At 46.6% G+C, this 21,714-nt stretch overlaps 1 protein-coding gene across 1 annotated transcript; it reads right to left on the bottom strand.

Annotated features, from left to right (window-relative positions):
• Positions 1-9,243: 9,243 nt before the first annotated feature.
• On the bottom strand, positions 9,244-21,175 carry WNT2B (Wnt family member 2B). The gene is made up of 5 exons (XM_063106848.1): positions 20,988-21,175; positions 14,827-15,047; positions 13,495-13,772; positions 12,488-12,752; positions 9,244-9,473 (listed from the first exon to the last, which is right to left on the bottom strand). Exons 1-5 carry the CDS (start codon positions 21,173-21,175, stop codon positions 9,244-9,246), a joined length of 1,182 nt encoding a protein of 393 aa, XP_062962918.1.
• Positions 21,176-21,714: the final 539 nt, after the last annotated feature.

Genomic DNA, 21,714 nt, shown 5'->3' with positions numbered 1-21,714 from the left:
GTCTTCTAACATTAGGTCTCCAGAGAAAGACTTAAGCAAACTCCAGCCGTGCTAGCGTTGCTGCAAAGCTCCTACGTACTCCCATAGGACTTGGATGAAGATAATGAACACAGTTGCTTAACTTTTTTTTTTTTTTTTGACTTTTATCTTTCAGATGGCATTTAGAGTAACTTGTATCTTTTGTTTGGCCTCAAGCTCCATATTAAATTTTTTAAATTGCTTTTTGAGCAATAACTTTTCCCTCGTTGCTTAACTAGGCATACAAGTTGAGACCTCTGTCTCTATGCCTATTTTATAATAGCTGCTCTGGGAGAACAGTTGAAAAATAATAAGTCAGTTAGATATTTTATGAGTATTGAAATCCCTTCTATTCAGAAATGTAAATAAAATAACCAGCATGAGCAATCAGCTTATGTCAGATTCCATGGGTTTATGTTACATAGGGAAATTATAGTGCAACCTGAAACATGCTTCTTAATGAATTCATAGTGGTGTCACAGTTGAATGTAAACCCTTGAGCTTTTCTTTTGTGAAAGGTTTCAAAAATCACCTTTTATAAACTGCCCTGTCGGGTGAGGGGGGAGATCCTAAGAAGATACCAACAAACGCTATCACGGTTAAGTGGCTACCTCCCTTCCAGCACCAAATTGTATTAGTTAAGTAAAGCAGAAACCTAGGATACTGCTCACCTTTTGGCTTATTTAGTGTACAAAAATGTATATACTCAGTACCACACCGATCAGACCCACAATCCAACATTGTTCCTGAAAGTAGCACCAGAAAACTGCTGTGGAAGAACAGGGTTGCCCTTGTGATTTTTGTCCTCAGAAATTAGGGAAGTTTGGTTAAGAAATATGATAGAAAATATAGTAAATAGCCATTTTTTACCTTCAGCAAATGCAAGAAACCAGACACCTAAGTGGCAATCATGAAATCAAAATTTATCTCCTGTCTTTAGCTGCTGCTCTAGCATCCTGTAGTTCTCCTCCTATTCACTGTGGTCTCAGATATGATGAATCTGCTAGCCACCAAAGTCCAATATACCAAATAGAATATCGGGGACCAGTCAAGTTTTAAGGTTGGGAGTGAGAGAAAGAAGCATGTATTTTCTATTTTAAATTATTCCTTTTCACATTCTAATTTCTTAAGGATTTGGCTTGATTTATGCTGGGTTCTGGACCTGTAAGCCTACATTAATGCATCACAGTTCTGGATAGGCTATTTTATATCTCTTAGCTCAGAGTCTCAAATGATAAGGAGCTATAGTTAATTATACTTAGCATTTGGGGGGGCTTTACAGTGTAGATCTCTTTTAGTCCCTGAATCCATAACAAATGGACTCATACTTGTACTTTTCCCCATAGGTGCCCTGGTGTTTACTGACATACATCAAGATGCTATGTGGTTATATAGGGGACTCTGAACCATTTGACAGTCTAGGTACATACAGTCACCTCACGTTTTTTTAAGCCCTGACCTCAGCATTCTAATTTCTCTATATTCTCAGTGTATATAATGTGTACTTGCTTGAAATTCCTTATATTGCATATTCTTGCTTCTGAGTTTCAGCACATACCAGTTCCTTCTATTTAGAATGCCTTCCCAACTGCCCTCAACCAGTTCATGCTTTATCTTTTAAAAATCCAACTCAAAAGTCACCTCCTATAGAAAGCTATCTCTGATTAATCTCATTTACCTGATTCCTTTATTCTGAAACTTGTTTTCCAGTCCAGTCCATTACACCGTTTTGTTACTTTTTAATTGTTGCTTCTGTACAATGTTATCTAACAAGCATAATGATCCTGGGAATGGTGATGTTCCTCCATCCCTTGTCTTTGCTTATTATACACAAACATTTTGAAAGCCTGCTGATGACCTTTTCAGTTTTCCAGAGTTCTAGTCCACCTTCCATACCATTTCCTTTTACCTCGTAGTTACATTCCTAGAGAAACAGGGCATGCGTTCAGGCTTGGCCTCCCCATCAACATGTATGTGGCAGCCTGCTAAAAAGGTCCCTGCAATTGGTAAGGATTTAACCCTCTAGTTGGACAATCTCTGCATTCTACTCAGACACCTTTAAGAAGTAGACCTGAGACCTGGAGATGGGAGTAGGGAAATTTCCACTAAAAGTCAAGTTAGCTTTTTCCTTCCTTTTTACACAAGACCTATGAAGCTGCTGTCGTCAGCAGCTCACCCGACACTCTCCTGCTCTGCCTCTTTTCCAGGAGTCAGGGTTAGTTTAAGAAAAAGCCTCTTGCTAGAAGCCATGACCTCGTACTTTTATCCCCTCCATCTGGTGTGTGGCCTCATGGGGCTGTGCTGCTATGCAGGAGGTGAGCAATGGAATTCTTTAGATGATGACTTCTGAGCCCACATGCGGAGGCAGTGGGGGTGGGAAGCTGGGAGAGCAGTGAGAGCCAAGATCGATGGACCAAAAAGTAAGGTTTGCTGTGGGAGAAATTCTGACTGTAGGTAGACTGTTTTCATAAGGTGTTCGTCCCCTAGCTCAAGCAGGGGCCCAGGTCAGGGAGCTGTAGCTTCCCAGGGCTATGATTGATGAACATTGTGTTCCTGCAGTTTTCCCTTCTGCCTTCACAGTTGGGGTGCAGGAGTGGGATGGGTAGGATATGCAAGGGCTTATGCATCTGTAACGTAATGCATTCCAGGACTGAACAGTGAAGGGCTACCCTTGTATACATCGTCTCTTCGAACTGCTTTTTCTCACTGTCTTGCACCTAAACAGAGGTCCAGATTTTGAATGAGGGTGGGAGAAGGGCTTGAGAGCAGAAACTGTTTTTGTTTCTCGATCATGTGAGAATCTGTTGTCTGTCTCATCTCACAAGGGTTTCTTTGCAGGTTAGATACCCACTGCCTTCATGTAGTTGAATTGCTTGTCACTTCTACTTAAAGGTCCTGGCACCTTTACTAGTACACGAATAGGCATCTGGCTTAGGATAGAACAGTTTCTTACCATTCTTATTCCCTGTTCTTAGTTTCCTAACCCAGGAGTTGACAGCATTTTTAAAAAGAGTGAAGTCTCAAAGCAAATTCTAATAAATAGTTTAAAAGTCCAAAGCCTTAATAATTTCCCCTTATGTCTTCTCATGACTACTTCTAATCTGTCTATGTATTTCACATCATTTTAAAAGAACTAGATGAAATTAAAGCAAAAGTTTTAAATGTTAATGTGAAGGGGAAAAAAGAAATAGAAAGAACTAGGAGCCAGATTGTTTGGATGTGGAATACTTTTTATAGTGACCACTTGGTGGTGGTGGTGATAGTGTCAGAAATGGCAAAAAGGGGATTTGTTAATGAGGTTTGTGAAGGCCTAGGCTGTTCTTCTGCTCAGATATACTCTCTTGGCAGTCTTAGGACTCCTGTTGGGCTTGAATATTTTGTGTCAATTTCTGTTCTGAAGGTGCTGGGAGTTGGCATCCCCAACCTTGATCATCCTGAGGCTTTGAGGCAAGTACACAGGATTTGAAGTCAGAAGACCTAGGTTTGAGTTCTGGCTGAGCCACTCACCTTGTGTGAGTGTCTTTTTCTTTTTCCAACTGGTAAGGGGAACGCAACCCTCGGCTTGGTGTTGTACGCACCACGCTCAGCCAGGGAGTGTACCGGCCATCCCTATATAGGATCCGAACCTGCGGCGCTACCAGCGCCACACCCTCCTGAGTGAGCCACGGGGCCGGCCCGTGTGAGTGTCTTTTGACCTTTGATAAATCACTGAATTTCTCTGTATTGCATCTGTAAGATGAGAGTAACCCCTACTTCACAGGGTTATTATGAGGATTATATATATGTTAAAGCGTTTTATAAATAAAAAAGGTCCTATGAACATTATTGTTATTCTTGGGGAAGCCCACCTTGGAAGTTGCTGAATAGGACAGCTGTGGATAAAACTGTCTTCCTTTTTTCTTCACTCAGCTTAGCCTTTCCATTTGGTCAGGGCTGCTTATAGGGGATGGTAGTGTTGAAGTCACCAGGTTTTGGCTCCTTTAGTCAAAAAAAGAGAATTCCCATGTCCAGCTGCTCTATCCATAGACTCATAGGCAGAATGGAAGTGAGCAAAGGCAATTTTTAAGCCAGGGTAGTTTAGTTTGGGGGATAAGGGAAGAATGCTGACCTTGCATTCTCAAATCCAGGATGACTAAAACATCTTAAGTAAATGAGGAATAGCCACAAAGATACTCAAAGATAATTTAAGCCATGAATTGGAAGTAGGAAAATGAGCTTACAAACCCTTTCTGTTCTATCCCTTTTACCATCAGGGACAGGCATGTTACTGACATCTCACTGGCTATTGCCTGAAACCTGCCAATCACCCAAAGAGAATAAAAGCTTCTGGGAAATCTCAGTTCAGTGCAGCAACTATGACATATTTACCCTCGTAAAACCACTGCTTGGTCTCTTCCAGTGCCTCAGTCTTATGGAGATCATTCCTGGAATCCAAAGCTATCATGGTTTCTAACCCAGTAAGAGTTAAAACCAATAACAGGTAGGGCCGGCCTGTGGCTCACTTGGGAGAGTGTGGTACTGATAACACCAAGTCAAGGGTTAAGATCCCCTTACCAGTCATCTTTAAAAAAACAAACAAACAAACAAACAAAAAACAGGTCATGAGAAGCATGCTCGGCAATTATACTTCATGCAGCTCTAGGAGACTGCTCTATCATTCACAGCACATAGGGTATGCATCTCACTATTTCCAGCATGAACCAACCCTGAGAAGCTGTATGGTCTCAGCCACTCTTCTTGGGTGGTAATTCTCCACTGCTGATCTTTTCTCTCCATTTCCTTTCTCCATCCTTCCCCTGCCATCTTCTAGGGAAGTACCAGTACCTAAACCAAAAAGTTGCCTGCATGTTGATAACGGAACTTTATAATATTCCTTAGTTATAGCTGGACCCTGTTGGTATGATTTTTGAAGGATTTGATCGAAATCTAGTTGCTTTTTATTGTTGGGGAGAGGGAGACGTCTAGGGCTTCTGTGCAGCCTGAGAGAAGCTATGTGTGTGTCTATATATGCACATATTCTGTGTATATGTATCCTCATGGTGTCTCAGGGCCGACAGAAGGGTAAAGAGTGAAAAGGAAGCATCTCTTTTTTGTTTTCCAACATTGCTTCAAATATGCCCAACCCCCGTAGTAGCAGTCAGTTCCCAAGTGGAGGGTGGGGGCAGAGGCCTCCACCAAGGCCATCAATAACCAGGTGTGAGCTACAGGTCTCTGTGTAATGTGAAGCTCTCCCGTATTTCATTTCTGCACCCAGGGAGCGGCTCTGCAGGATTGCTTACGGAGAGCTCTGTGTCTGGCACCTCTCTCCACAAGGCCCAGGCGCCCAGGGTCCCACCGACCTGCCCAGGAATGCATCACATTGTTCTCTGGTGCTGTAATTTGGCTGCAGGAGCTAGGCTGAATACCTCCCAAGGATGAGAAACATACTCTTCCTGGTGTCCTCCCTTCTCCTCAGCTAGCTTGGGCTTCTGCCCTTTGACCACTGAGAGCATTTAAATAAAAACCTCAGAAAGGCTGAGGAAGAAATCCTGCTTATCTCTCTTCTATTAAGCCATGTAGAAACTCATGTCCTAAGTGGGTCTGAGAATTTGGCATAGGACTTAGTGGTTGATATTCTTGATAAAGGAAGTGAGAGAAAGGAGAAGAAATTACTCTCTGCAACAAGAAAGAATAGAAGTGAGGCAATGAGTCTTCATAAGTTAGATCTACAAATCTTTTTTTGGCAAACAGAGCTCCAGAGCCAGGCAATGTTAGATTCTTTTTTTTTTTTTTTTTTTTTGTCTTTTTTCGTGACCGGCACTCAGCTAGTGAGCGCACCGGCCATTCCTATATAGGATCCGAACCCGCGGCGGGAGCGTCGCCGCGCTCCCAGCGCGGCACTCTCCCGAGTGCGCCACGGGCTCGGCCCTAGATTCTTTTAATTAATCTGAAGTGCCTGATTTCATCTTTCCAGCATCACTCTAAGGAAGAGTGAGGATTAGTGCCATTATTCAGGGCTAGTAATCATAAAAGTTGGCTCTTATCTGCAAGGATAGGTTAAGTCTGGCATTCTCTTTTTTTTTGGCAGCTGGCCAGTTCAGGGATCCGAACTCTTGACCTTGGTGTTATAACACTGTGCTTTAATCAACTGAGCTAACTGGCCAGCCCTAAGGCTGGCATTCTTACTTTTACGTAAGAGAAACTGGTTATAGGCTGTGCAGCTGAGGTACTTCAGTCATGTGTGTTCTCTAAAAGATTCTAAGATCCTTAAAGGATCGAAATATGTTTTAAGTTAACTTCAAATAGCACTTACTGTGATGCACTATACCTAAATATTTAGTAAAAGTTAAAAGAAATGAGAACAGGAAGGAGTGGAAGAGAGGAGAGAGGCTAAGACACTGCTGATTTTAGGAAGAGACCTCTAACTAATTGAGGAGAAATGGAAAGGGGGTGATTAAAGGCAGAGTGAGGGAGTAGCAGCAGAACTAAATGGAGCTCTGACTGCACCAAATAAAGTTCTCATTTTGCTGCTTGTTCCAAATAAATTAGTTTCTGTTTGTATAGTACAGAATGGATGCCAGTTCTCTAAAGCCAATCGGAATGCTGAGGGAAGCTGAGGACTGAGAGGAAAACTTAATTGCTTGACCGTCATTCCTTCTTGGGGCCACACAGCCTCTGTAGTGGGGCTCAAATGGACATGTTTTCTCTATTATCCACCACACTTTTCAAACTTCTCATTCTCTGGACAGCTTGCTCTTCTCTTAACCATTTAGAGGAAACTCCAAAACTTGCATTTTTATGAGCTAGAATTTGGAGCCCAGGGAAAAGCAAATAATAGCATGAGATGCCAGAAGAGGCCCACTTACTTCCACAGCATGAGAACCAAAAACCAAAGAATAATAGAGCACAGGTAAATTCAACTCAGGTTGACTTCCATGGAAAGCCAGTGCCATCCTTTTTGTGGTAACCTGGATGTTCTTGTGAAAAAGGTGCTGGCTGGAACCTGAGGCTCCTCCCAGCAGCTTGGTATATAGGCAGCACACTTTTGTAAATTAATTCAACCCTATTCTTGAGTTCAGACTGACCATGACCTCCTTACCTGGCCACTACCCCAAAGCTCTCCTCCTTTTAATCCCAGCTCAAGATGTCAGAAGCTCTTCTCTTCCCCTCCCCTTACCCCCCTCCCTAATCCCACCATTGGCTCATCAGTTATCCAGTTGACTCCACTCTGCAAGGAAGACATTCCCCCAGCCTGACTCACTCAGTCCCATTTCTCCACAGGCATCCCCTCACCACAGACCACAAGGGCCCTGACTAACTCATGTTTTGTGTTAATGGATGTGAAACCGGAGCAAATCCTCTTACAATAAGAAAAACCATCCTAAACTCTCCCACACAGGTCTCAGCAGGTTACACAAATATTAGTACTATCATCCAAATAAATCTGCCCCCATGGCCCAGAGCTATGGCTCCCTCAACCTCCTACTGCCTGTGTAGAGTGAAGCTGCTCCACAAATACATGAGGACCCCAAGGGATGCTGAAGAGGAACTTGGGAAAGGAAAGAGGGCCTATATACAGAATTCCTTGTGTAGGCCCCTTAATCTACAGCCTGTTGTCAATACTTTAAAGTCCTAAATTGAAGGTCCTAGAAAAATCATGACGGGCTAGACCAATCAGGGGGCTTTGGTGAAGAGTATCTGCTGGCTAGAGTTTAGGCCATAAGTAAAATTCAATATTTGAGATAGGTATGAGAAAATAGAGGTTTGCAGAATTTAGGTATCTTGCTCAAAATATCAAAAACAGTAAGTGGCACAGCTGTGATTTTTAACCTAGGTCTGTCATAACTGCAAATTTCTACACCACTCTGCTGCTTTAAAATATCAGTAGGTAAGAGATAACCACTGTCCAAGTCACATAAAAGTAGGACATCAAGGTTTTTGGGACTCCATGTCCTACCCTCTAGCTTATTAAGCCTACTATCTCTGGTGACTCCACTACAAACCTATTTAGGCAACTAGTAGTAGCATAGAAGGAACCCTCCCCTATTTAAGCCAAACATGGAGTGAACAATAATAATCACCAGGACTTGGAGAGTCACTAAATAAAGACTTGTTGAATAAATGGGGGAAGGCTGCCTTCTAGGCTGTTTACCACTTTGGCCCCAAGCCACAGCTCTCTTTCTGTATGTAGCCACTGGCTTCTGCCCCCCAGCTTCAAAGGCTAGAATCTTCTAATCTTCTCCTTAAGAATTACCAAAGCCAGAGATCCTACCTATCAGGCATACATTGGTGCCTCACGTATGTCCTTCAGATCAGGTCTGCTTACCCTCCTCCACCCTCTATGAGTTGCCTACTTTTTACTTAGCATTTCCTAAATCTGGCTAACCTCCAGAATAATGCAAAGAAAAAAATAAATCCTAAGGCCTAGCCAGACTTAGTAGTAAATTACTCTCTCCCAGGAGTGTTCCAGGGTGTTGTAATGATCAGGCATGGGAACCACTGCATGCCACCTCAGTTTGAACAGTCAGCAAGTGAAGAAGAGAGGCAGTGCTGTCTTATATAGGTTGAAAAGGGGAGAGGGAGGGGGGACGGAGGAGAGAGGAGAGAGAGGAGAGAGAGAATATGTTTGTATAGTTATATGATTTTTTTTTCCTACAAAACACAGCAGTTTATAAACATGACCATGTGAATGGGAACCTGGTCCACGGTGGCTCTTATCTAGCAATGTCAGGCTGTTGATAATAGAAGAATGTTGTAGCCTAAGAGTTTCTTTTGGAGTACAAGGCAGTCTGCCCACATTCTCTCTAGGGAAGGGACATGCAGTTTCATCTCTGTCCCATCTACCTTCAGCCAGGTAGGAACAAAAAGAAGCTCTCTCCAGGAACCCTTCCTCTTGCACAACCATGAAGTGTCAGGAAGCCAGTGCAAGGGAAAGGAAATAGGAGCCTCAACCAGGTACTTTAGTGCAACTCATATCACTCTGAAGACCCCCTACCTCTTCTACTTCCCCTTCAAACCTCCAGCGGGGAAAATCAGGAAATCACTCAGTTTCTTATATCCCCTCAACTCCTTCCCAGGGCTAAGGAACCAGCCAGGACACCAAGGTCCCTCTGGATTACTCTCCAAGTCCTTAAATAGAAGCCATAGCAGCCCAAGGTGGAGGGTGGAGGAAGGTGTGCATGCAAAGATCTTGTGCTTTTGAGTTGGTAGGCTTGAAGTGGAGGGATGAGTGAGGTATCTTTGTGTTCAGGTCTGGTCCAGCCACTCTGCCTTCTTTGGAGCCTTGCAAGTATGGACGTCTACAGTGTTTCTGCACTCCTTGCACCGCACAGCACAGCACCAGTGAAATTTGCATTCACACTGGGTGACACGGGTGACTCGAGTTGTGTCATACCCTCGGCCACAGCACATGATTTCACAACCATCTGTTCCTTTAGATGTCTTGCTGCAGACACGACCTGCAGTGCCTAGAGAACCTGGGTTGGGGAAGAGAGGGAGTGAGAACCAAATTACCTCTATCTTCAGCTGCTCTAGGCACCCTTACCCACATTCTCAGGAAGAAGCCATAAAGAATCCTTTTTCTGAAAATATACCTACTAGCCAAAATGATCATCTTCTCACTGCCTTCTGCACCAGGCTTATTTCTTCCCACCATTAAGGCTCCCCAAAGGCCACTGACTTCACCTGCAATATCTCTCTCTGCCAATACACATCTCCATATTCTCTTCAAAATCTAACCTTAAAATGTTCATAATGGTTAAGGCAGGGTGAGGGTTCTCTACTTTATGTTTGAAATTTTCCACAATAAAAAGTAAAAGAAAAAAACTTAGCATATAACTTATCTCTTCTAAGAAGTCTGCCACAACTCTGATCCCGCTATCATTTGTTAGTACTTTGGTCCTTAGTTTATATTTTATTAAGTTGTACTATACAGGGAAGTAATATAGAAGTGTGGGCCCTGGTGTCAGATTGTCTGGGTTCAAATCCCAGTTCTGCCACTTCTTAGCTGTGTGATTTAGGTTAACGTCTCTGGGCTGTAGTTTTCCTAAATGAAAAAATTGGACATAATAATAGCATCTAACTTAGTGGGTTGTTACGTTATATCTATAATCTCAGTTCAACTGAGGAGGTGAGCTGATTAGCATGACTCGTTGGAGGCATGTCCCTAAGGAACTCCTTGCAGTGGAGTATCCCCTTACAGTGGGGACTCTTGAAGGGTAGGGATGATGTTTTCCCCCTGCATAGGGAATGCTTGGGACTTCATTCTGACTTATTTCAGCAAAAGAGATCCTGCCAACAGATCATAAAGTCATAGAATTTTGGAATGGTTGGACCCTAGAGAGGACCTACTTCAACACTTTCCCTTATTAGTATGGACCCGGAGATGGGAAAGTGACTAGCCTGGGGTTCAAGAAGGAGAATAGATTAACTGATTTCTACAGCAGTAGTCTCCACATTCCACTGGGATATGGGAAGAAAATGTTAGAACTTCCACATTTTTTAATCTAATAAATTTAAAATATCTATTTTGGGCATATGTTTTATAAAATACATATTAGTATTGTGGAACATATATATAACCTATATGTAAATATATATATAATGAAGGTACATGTTCAAATTTTTTTAAATGATAGGCGTATATAATCCAAAATGTTAGGAGACCACTGCTCCAGAGTGGTCTGACTTAAGTCTACTATATATGTTACTCTCCTAACTCTAAGCTCTGGGTCTCAAGTCCTTCTCTTGTGCACTAAAAACCTCTTCTACACTCTGGAGTTATACCATTCAGTGTAGTAGCCACATGTAGTCTTTTATATTTAAATTAATTAAAACTAAATAAACTAAAAAAATTTAGTTCCTCAGTCACATCAGCTATATTTCAATAATCACATGTGGCTAGTTGCTATCATAGTGGACAACACAGAAATAAGAACATTTCTATGATAACAGAAACTCAAATTGGACATTACTTCTTTGGAGAGAATTCCTGGCTCCATACTTCCTTCTGGGAGGACTTATAACCTTTGAATTCCAGGCCCCACGTTGGGTTTTATGAGACCTAATTTTATGCCTCTGAGAAAAACCAACACACATATGACTCATCCTCCCTCCTAACTCTGAAGACCCTTCCCCAAATGTGCATTTTAGGTATGGTAGTATAGGCTTACACCTTAGATGTTGTGGAATTATTTCCAGGCAACCAGAGGGTAACCCTCTGAATTAAACCATGTGGGAGGAAAACATACCTAGTGGCAGGAAATCGCTAGAAGAGTCAGAAGGGCTCTCCCAACCTTTTTTCTTCTCGCACCCTACCAAGTATACAAACTACTTTCTCTGTTGCTTGGGGAAAGCCTCACCCTATTTCTGTGCCCAGTTTTGCTCTGAGCCACTTGACTCTCCAGGAATGACAGTGATGGGTGGGAACAGTACCAAGGACAGCTGAGGTTTTTGGCTCCACCTTACCCAAGTCCTGATTGTTGAATCTGCAGAAAAGAGCCTAGGAGCTCCATGACAGAAACCAGGGGAGGAGCAGTTCTGTTGCACTGCATATTGTTCCTAGTTCAACCTATCTGAACCTGAAATATGAGCCAGGATGGTAACTTCCACTCCCTTGGGGAAATACCGTATCACCTTCCAGCATCCCTGAGAATTCCACCACAAATATCTAGAACAGATCAAAAAACAACCATTTGCTCCTTGCTGCCAACTATTTGCTGCCAACCATTTTCTGCTTTACCTGCCTTTGGTAGGAATCTCTTCTTGCTCCATTTTAGAATCTTCAACGACAGCACACCATATAAAGCCCTTCTAAGTCATTCATATTCTGGTCCCAGCCTATCTTTCTAGCTTTAATCTCCCTTACTGGAAACATTTACTCAGTCAAATTGATCTGCTCTCTGTCCCTGGAACAGGTCATGTGCTTTCCCACCTACCACTCTGCTCATGTGCAGAGTATCTGCCTGTTCTCTCTAGCTATCCAGATAATCCCCATACTTCAAGGAGCAGCTTAAATTCCACATTTTCAAATAAACTTTTCTTGATTTCTCCAGTCATCTCCCTTTGCAGTTGCATTTGTCTACCCATTACATCTCATTTCTTTAGCTAGACTGTAAAGAGCCAAAGGCTTAGGGCTGCATCGTACACTTTTGTGTAGCCCACATTGCTCAGAACTGAAAACAGGTGACTCATTTAAACATTCACTGAGTAGTGCCCACTGTATCCAAGATGCTGCAGATACAAAGCAGCGATATATGACCTTGGGCCTCGAGGAGCTGAGTGATGACCTCTCCATTTGGGCAGCACTGGGCCTGGTGGACTGAGGCAAAAGTCAACAGTCTCATGACCTGGTTCTCATTTGTGGGGAGGAGACTGACTATTCCCATAACATCCCCTTCCCTAACTCTTGAGACTGAACAGACTATGACTAGCCAAGGATGCATGCACTAAGAACTGGGGCTCCTTGTCCCTGCCTGCTTTCCTTACTCACCTGCAGCCTTGTCCAAGACACAGTAGTCTGGGGAGTTGTCAAAGTAGACAAGATCAGTCCGGGTAGCACGGCGATAGCCTTGGCGGGCTGCTGTGAAGTTGGCACCATCCTGGGTGGCTGTCACCTGCACAGCCCCATCATAGCGCCGCCGTAGGTAATCACCTGTACGGCGGAAGTCTGAGAGTGCACGCCAGCAGGTGCGCAGTGTACAGGAGCCACTCACACCATGGCACTTACACTCCAGCTTCAGAAACCGCCGCACAGCCTGGGGGAGAGGGGAGGCAGGTTAAGGGAGAGGTGTAGTCAGGGTACTTTTTAGTCATCTTTAGGGCCAAAAGCACTCTGAGATCTGCTGGACCTGGCCCTGGCTGGCTAGTTGAGCCCTTGGTTGTTCTTTCCCACATCAAATCCCAGCTATTCTTCCCGATCAAATTCAAGAACCTCTTCTTCTAGGAAATCTTCCTGGACTGACAGTGCTTTCCTGTTCATGATAGCCTGTTGGACTTCAGAGCCACAGGATTCTGTTCATGATTACCAGGTAACACACCTTCAACTTCTGTAGTGTGCCATTTTCCAGCACAGTACTAGCCATACAGGAGGGGCTCAAATGCCAGTGAATTGACTAGAACAAGCTCTTGTTCTCTCAATATTTATGAAAGCAGTTCTTTTCCTTCTCAAAAAGTTACTTCCTTTTTTTTTCTCCACCTTTTCCTACTTTTTACCTATGTGAAGACTCTTTATGCACCTGGTTGAATCTAGGGATTTACAAATTCTCTTGCATTTAGTGCTCCTGTCTAGGATGTTGGGGCTTTTGGAAGTGATCCAGAAGCCTTCAGCTCTTCTACCTTCACATTTAGTCCATGGTCACACATACAAGGGTACTTCAGTAAGTTCATGGAAAAATGGAATTAAAAGACAATACAAATCTTTCTGTGAACTTTTTGAAGTACCCTCATACTAGTCACCCCAGCAAATATGAATGTACATACACAGACATGATTACTGACCGTGCGACCACAGCGGTTGTTATGTAAGTTCATGAGGGCCCGGGCATCTTTAAGCCTCTTCTCCTTGGCATCCACGAAGGCCTTGGCAAAGCGGATGCCATAGTGGATGTTGTCACTGCAGCCACCCCAGTCAAAGTCCCCACGTTGGTCATGGTGTCGGCCACGGGTGTAAGGGTCACAGCTACACACACTCAGTTCACCCTGGCTACAGGCACGAGTGATAGCGTGGACCACCCCTGCTGATGAGATGGCATATACAAATGCTGCCTCTCGGCTACCTAAAGAGAGAAAGGTAAAGGTGTGTTTCAGGAAAGAGGCCCATGTCTGTCCCCTTCTTCAGCCCACACAATCTCCAATTTTGAAACCTCCTCTTCTCTCCTCTTCTTTCTTATTCTTTCCCCGAGCCACCCCCCTACACTCCCTTTATTCAAAATGCCCTTCCCTTCCAAGAGCATTTCCCAGAGTATCTGACCTCTGCCCTCAGCCCTCACTACTCTCTATCCACTTCTTTGTACATCTGACCTCTTGGGCTGACCTGTGTTCTTGTTTCCTTCTAAATTCCCTGTGGCCATCCATTGAAAAGTCTCATGGTGAATCATCCCCTGCCACTGAGTACCAGCACTAGCTCAGCTAAGCCTACCTTAGTCCACATTCCACGCCTTTTCAGTCTCACTCTGCTGGACAGTTCCCCTACAATGGTGACCCCAGCTCAGGAGTCAGCCTGGCTTGTTTGGAGAGACATGCTAACTTTCCCTACCTGCTTTCCTTCCCTTCCTGCTTTCTGGGACTAATGAATCATCACCTCTGTACTCCTGGCACCTCTAGATTCCCATCTCATTCCCTTTCTACTAGTTTATGGTCTAGCTCTGCTTAGCTTTTTGCTGAGCTGAGGCCAAGCCACTGACTCTCCAAATATTTATTTATGTCACCTTTTTGTTTATCTTTTGTTTCCATTAATGTAGTATTAGGAGTGGTGGGGTGACAGTAGTGATGGTATTGGTAAGAATAGTGGATCTATTCCTAGTCCTCAGCCTTACAATACATGTTGGGGGTTGGGGAAAGCAGGGACATTGAGGGAGAAAGATAGAGATGCTAGGGAGTGCTTTACCTTTGTCCCATCACCCCAGCGCAGTAGGATTTAGAGGAGCCCCTGCCTACAAATCTAAGATACTGAAGGTTTGTTCCCAACTGTATTCTGGGCTTCCCCATAGTTTTTCTCTGATTATGACGTAATGTGTGGGAGAGGAGAAGGGGGATCATGCCTACCCTTCACACTCACCACCCCAAACATAGTAAGAAAAGGAGCTGGGGCAGGGTGAATGAGACCCCTACTTCTGAGCATGACACGGCCAAAGACAGTGTGGTCCCGGTCCAGTGTGGTGCAGTTCCAGCGGTGGTGGCGGAACTGGTGCTGACACTCTCGGATCCATTCTCGAGCACCCTCGCCCACCGAACGCATGATGTCTGGGTAACGCTGGCACAGCTGCCGCTGCCGGCTCACCAAACCAGGAATATTGTCACAGATCACTCGGGCCCCCAGTGCTCCGATGTACCTGCAAGGTGGAGATGGCCCTGTCAGAGCACCCCAGACCTTTTTCTGCATCAGGAGGGGAAAAAGGGGTGGGGGGAACAGGGGGAGTTTGGCATCCAGACCTTAGAGAGATTCCTTCCCCTCCCCCCAGCCTACATTCTCTGAGGCTGATGGGTAGAACTGTTCCCCACAAGCTCAGGAGAAATAATTATGCAGTTGCAGAGGGAGCAATTGAGTGGTCTCCCACCATCTCCATTTCCCCAAGCCAAAAGCCAAAGTGAGATACACTCCCAGAACACAGGCCAGGAATGTGTCACATACACAGAAGCTGTGGGCATGTTGCACAAACCCATTGCTTGTTTATTTACTAAACATTAAAAGCTTCATGGAAAAATAAACTAATGAAACAAGGGTCTGAGACAACACTCTTACACTCACAAGAGGCATGTCCTGTGTGTCTGGTCCATGAAGACATGGTTTGGTGGCAGGGGGATGGAGACAGGGAGAGGCCACTGGGAAGAGATGTAGTGGCCAATTTTCAGTAGTGTTTACACCTCTAGTCCGACCCACGTAGCTAAAAAGTCCTCAGTCTCAATCCTGAGGTATGGGAAGGAAGACCCCACTCCCAACTCTCCTTCCTATACACGTTATTTTCAGTCCTCAGGGCCTTTCTTAACTAATGAACCTTTTAAAGTCATCTTCCCCACCTTATAAGGCAGTGTCCTGGAGATGGACCTGCATGGGCCGAGGGCTGTCTGCAGTGGGAAGCCAAAGGCCAAGGTAAAGTAACAGGCAACTCCCCATACTCCAGTCCCCAGTATGAACAATTGCAAGATCAACTGAGAGGGTCTACTAAAGGATAGGTGGGTTGCTAGCATCATTCTCATGGCAATATTTTCTCTTCACACACTCTTAGCCGTGGACACCACCCCCTCATAGAGAAAACAGGTGTGCATTACCTTTTCTCCCCAAGAGGCCACCAAAAGAGATCTGACCCATTCACCCACTTCCTCCAGCTCAACAGCCCAGCTTTACTTCTCCCTTTCTTTTTTTTTTTCTTTTTTGTGACCGGTAAGGGGATCACAACCCTTGGCTTGGTGTCGTCTGCACCGCACTGCGCTCAGCCAGTGAGCGCACCGGCCATCCCTATATAGGATCTGAACCCGCGGCTGGAGCACTGTTGCACTCCCAGCGCCTCACTCTCCCGAGTGAGCCACGGGGTCAGCCCTACTGCTCCCTTTCTATTGCTCCAACCGCATAGCACCTTCCTTGATTTGCTGGGAATTCTCTATTCTCATGTCCAAAACACATCAAAGGGATGCCTTCTCTCCCCTTTTTTGAACAGGTGGGGGCCATGGAGAGAAGTTGCTGCTGCAGACAGAAAAGATTTGGTCTGAGTTATGAATGAGCCTGTGGTTTGGGAACAGCCCCAAAATGAGCCTAGAAGTGGGTGAGGAGAAGGGAGGGCAGCTGGTGGGAGAAGGGGGAAAGCTAGACTACCCTGGGCTCTGTGCCCCCCCCCCCCCGCATTCCCACAACCAGCCTTCACCCACAGACTGGATCACCACTGGTGACACCAACTCAAACAAACACAAGGAGGGCTGATGCTTGCCTCTTTGGGAACTCAGCAGGGCTGATGGGGCCCATCTGTCCCAGGGGAGGGGTGAGAGGGCTGGCCCTCCCCTAACAAATCCCATGGAATCAGTGTCCCCAGCACTGTCCATCAGGGCAACAGCTTCCAGGAACAAACAAAATAAACACCCCAGACCGGGCCAGGCCGGAAAGGGCTGCCTGACGCACAGCCTGGAGTTACACCCACTGCCGTGGTGCTTTGTTTGGAGAATCAAGACCGTTGGAGTTGGAGCTTGTCCCTGTCTCACCACCGTTCTGCTTCCTCAGTTCAGCCCCAGAGTACTACTCTAGGCAATGGGTGTTTGTTTTTTTACTGGGGCTTGGGAGGAGGGGGGTTGGATGGGAATGGGAGACCAATAATCCAGCTCTCATGAGACAGTCTGCAGTGGGGCAGGCCAAACTCTGGCAAAAAGTCCTTCCTGTGGTCTGACTTAAATCCATTCTGCTGCAGCCCACATTGATCTTTCTTCTTACATCCTCACTGAGCGTGGGAACATCTGTTCAGAATCTAAGATGGGAAGATAATCAAGTTTCTCTACTGTCACCTTACCCCACTAAACTGCTTCAAGACTGTAGAACACAGCAGTGGCCTGCTGTCCAATAGTCAGCCCCTTGTAGCCAGTGTGGAGGCCTCCAATAAAGCTGAGCCTGAAGCTGAGCCCATCTGCCTCCCAGTTCAACACATGCCTGCAAAATGCCTACCATGTGCCAAACACTGAGCTCAGCTATTAGGGGCACAAAGATGTTTAAGGAGCTCAGCTATTAGGGGCACAAAGATGTTTAAGGCATCCCCCAAGTTCATGGTCTGGTAGAGGGTGCCAGATGCCCCTGACTCTCTAGCTTTATTTTCCTTTCCAGGAGTTCTTCACTTCCCTCCCATCTTCCCAGAATGCCATCTTTTCATTTGCTTTTGACCAATTCACATCCCTTCCTTTGACAAATGACTTGTGCCCACTCTAGCCCCCCCCCACTCTAGTCCCCAAAACAGCAGTATCTGCATCACCTAGGGATTTGTTAGAAATGCAAAACCTCAGGCCCCACCCCAACCCTCCTGAATCAGAATCTGCATTTCATCAAGATCCCCATGTGATTTAGATGCACTGCTCTATGAAAGCAGGGATTTTTGTCTATTTTGCTCACTTCAATATCCCCAGTACTGAGAATAGTATCTGGCACATAGTAGGTACTCAATAACTCCTTGAAGAATAAACACCTAACTTCTCTGATTTACCCCCAACTCCCTTCTCCCCCCAGCCAGCCACAACTTCATTTCAATTACAGCTTTACTCCATGTTGACATTGCCAGCCTATTTGTAGACATTTTATTGTGTCCTCTTAACGAGGCCAGGGATCCTCTTTTTTCTCACCTCCTTCTAGTGTACAACCCCTAGTATACACAGTTCAGCCCAGAACATAGGGACTTTGAACACAGAGATAAAACTATAAGCCTCCCTGAATCTGCTCTTAATACAAAAGCATTTGTATAGTACTTTACAGTTCACAAAAAAAAATTTTTTTTCTGCACATAAATCCCATGAGACAGAGATGTCCATAAAAAAGTGAAGAAACTGAGGTTCAGGGAGATGAAGTGATAGTAACCAGCTCTGTCCATCAGGGCTAGCTGGAGGAGAATCAGGATGAACCAAGGTCATCTGACTCCAAAGTCCCAAGCTCATTTTCATTCCAGGGACAATAGAGGCACACAGTTCTTAACTAGGAGTAGACCAATCTGGCCCCCAAATTAGTGTGAAATTGAACAAGTTTCTTACCACTCCTATCTCTCACTTTCATTTGTGAAATGGGGATAATAATAGTAACTACCTCACTGGATTATTTTGGGGATTGAAGAAGATGAGCTTATAAGGTGCTCAGCTATAGTGCCTAGAGTTCGGTAAGGGCTCATTAAATAGCAACTGTTGTTAGTAACAGTAATGCTAACATGATACCACTGTTTCTCTCCATTTATGAGCCCATGAATACAGTCCTGCTCTTCTGATTCCTTACATACAAACCCCTGCAGAATGGAAAATAGAACAGGGAAGCAGATGATAGGAGCCCCCTATTTCATGTGCAGTTTGTCATAGACTAAGAAGAGACCATCCATTTCTTCCTCCAGCTAAGAGAGAGGAAGGGAGTGGTTGGAGAGTAAGAGGAAGAATCTCAGGCTATGAAGATCAGACTGTTAGCTGGTGATAATGATGGCCTTCTACTCCAGAACGGAACACGGACACACAGTCAACAGGCATCTCTTCCAAGGGTTGTATAGAATATCAATCTTGCTGGGTTTTTTCCTAAGGAAAAGAGAGATAATCACCTTGGGAGCCTGACCTGCCTTCAGAAGACAGCTTTTCACCTTATCCCAGGGGTGGTGACCACTGAGGCAGGCATCTGGGCCTACAACTATGACAGGTGTGGGGGCAAGGAAACTGAAACAACCTCTGCACCCGCTCCCCATCCTGGCCCTGTTGCTGCCTTCCTCCATTTCTCAGGGGCTGCTAAGTCCCTGTGTGTGTCACCCACCTCCATTCCAAGCTCTTCCACCCAAAATCTTTAATACTAACCATGTGGGGGGAAGGTAGTAGAGGGAGAAAGGAAAAGGGAGAGGAAGTAGTCAAGGGTACAAAATGGGGACTAGGAAAAACTCCACTTGGGTCTTTAGGAATCACTACCAGGATGCTGAAATTACCAGTGACATCTCCTCACCCAAACACCAATTGGTCCCTAAGACTGTCTCCCAATCTGGTAAGAAGCAATCAGGAATCCTTAAAAGCAAATTACCATCTGGGCTGGATAAAGATGGTCAGCAGTTAATTCATGCTCTCTCAACAGGGACCCTGAAGATGCAAGTCCCCAAACAGAGCCCATGAAGGTAAAGGGTGGCTTTGATCTCACTCTGAACTTTGAAAGGGTTTTCTCTTTATCCCCCTTCTTCCCTTTCTAAAGGAATGTTTCAAGCCAGATGTAAGATATAGGCCTCCCTGCTTCCCCATCCAGAACCCCCCTCCTTGCCTTCCCCAACACTGCAGAGATAAAAAAAAAAAAAGATCCAAAAGAGATTTTTCTGAAACAGGAAAATGGGGGTGGGGTATTGGGGTTTGGTGGGTGGGGATGGAGAGAGAAGCATCTTGAAATGATAGGAATCTGCAGCCCAAGCTGGCTGGCCCATCACCCTTCCAGCCAAGATTCCAGGTCAAGAGGAGAAAAGCCACTGGGTGCAAGGTGAGAAGAGACCACACTTTGGGGGTGGAGGGTTGCACAGGAGGAGGAGCAGAGTAAGGAAAGGGGGGCACTGCATGGTTGAGAGGGGCAGTAGCCCAGTCCAAGAGGCCAGTTTGATTGGGTGATTGGGAGGTGAAGAGGAAGCACGAGAAGACTGAGTCTTTTCTCAGTCCAATTCTTGCCCCTTGCCCGTCCCTTCCCCAGATGGGGGAGGAGAGAGAGCAGCTCTTTCTCCTTAGAAAGGGGAAGAGTGCCATCCAGGGCTGGTGGGGGGATTCTGAAGAGAACAGGCAATAGACATCCAGTGGATTTTTAATTCCTTTTGCCTCGTCTGTCCTCTTGTGAAGTATGTGGAGCCTAAGGCCTGCAAGAAATCTGAGGAGAAGGTCTCTTAGTTCTTTGGGACTCCACGAGTCTGGAGAAGAGAGATGGGGTCATCTGGGGAAGAAAAGGAAGGAAGAAGGGAGGGAGACGTCAAGATTCCAAGAGAATCCTCAAAGCAGAGGCTGAAGACAAATGCCTAAATTATACAAACCCAAGTGTTTTGTTTGTTGTAATTGTGGGAGTTAATTGGGTAGTTTGCCTCCACTCCGTTTCTAAAGCTCACACTGGGTGCTGCTGCCTCACCAATGCCTGCCCACGTTATCCGGTGGGGTAGACTGGCAAGAGACTCGTCCGCCCTTGCCAGCTGCCCTTTTCTCCACTCCCCCCACTCCCCGGGGCGACCTTAGGCGATTGGGGGCCCTGTCGAAGGGACTTGCAGGCCCCGGAAGGGTGACTGATTCCTTGAACCCACCCTGAGAAAAACTCGGAAGGTAGTTTCTGCCCTAAGGGGCTAGAACTAAAATAGAGGGGGCACAGCATATGGGGGACTAGGGAGCTTCGACCACTGGGCGTCCTCGCTCCAAATGCCCAGCGTCCTCCTTAAACGCGGCTCCTCACTGCCCCGCCGCCCTCACCCACCACTCCGCGACTTCAGAGACGGTGCTGCCCGGATCGTCGCTGTCGAAGCGACGGCCTAGTCTCCTGAGCAGCCCACGCCATGAGCCTCCAGGAGCCTCCGACCTCTACGACCCAGCGCCTCACCCGTCCAACCGAGAACCACACTCACCACCAGGACGTGTCTACGCGGGCCGGCAGCGTCAGCAGCAGCAGCAACAGCAGGCAGGCAAGACCTAGGCGGGCCGAAGCCCGGGAGCCGTCGGGGGCCGCGGGTCTGGTCGCGGGCGCGGGGTCAGGGGCGCGGGTGCGCCGAGAGGGGAGCTGCGCAGCTTCCTGCACACCGCCCGGCCTCAGCATAGCTTCCCGAGCACTCCCGCCGCGCAGCCCGGGGGCAGGGACGGGGCACCGTCTGGGGGTACTCAGGCTGCTCCTATCTCACCCCCCTGGGGGGCCATGGTGCTCGCCGGCGGCTGGGGACCTAGGGTCACCTAGAGTCCAGGAGCCAGGGCGCAGAATCCCGGAGAGGGGTTCAAGTTGAGGTGTCCGGAAGCCGACGGCGGCGTGCCGAGCCCGGGGTCTGCGGCGCGCTGCCCGAGCACTGGGTGCGGTGTCAGGGGGTCTGCGGCGCCGAACAGAGCTGCGGGCCAAGTGTGCGGACGGCCCCTCTGGTCGCAGGCTCTCATTGGACGGGGCGGGGCGGGGCCGCGGCCGGGGACACGCGCGGCCCTCAGGGCGGCTCCGCCCGCGCCAGCCCCGGGCGCTCCGCGGCGCCCTAGGTGTGGCGGCAGCTTCCGCCCCTCGGCACCCCAGCGCGCCGCCGCTCCGCGCCCCCACCTGCTCGGGCGACGGGCGACGGGGCGCAGCAGCGCCCTTCAGCGCCCCGAACGCCCGGTCCC

Source organism: Cynocephalus volans, chromosome 8 (assembly GCF_027409185.1).
Source record: "Cynocephalus volans isolate mCynVol1 chromosome 8, mCynVol1.pri, whole genome shotgun sequence".
In the NCBI taxonomy this organism is placed as follows: domain Eukaryota; kingdom Metazoa; phylum Chordata; class Mammalia; order Dermoptera; family Cynocephalidae; genus Cynocephalus; species Cynocephalus volans.
The sequence above is the reverse complement of the archived record's forward strand: the minus strand, read 5'-3'. Positions and strand labels throughout refer to the sequence as shown.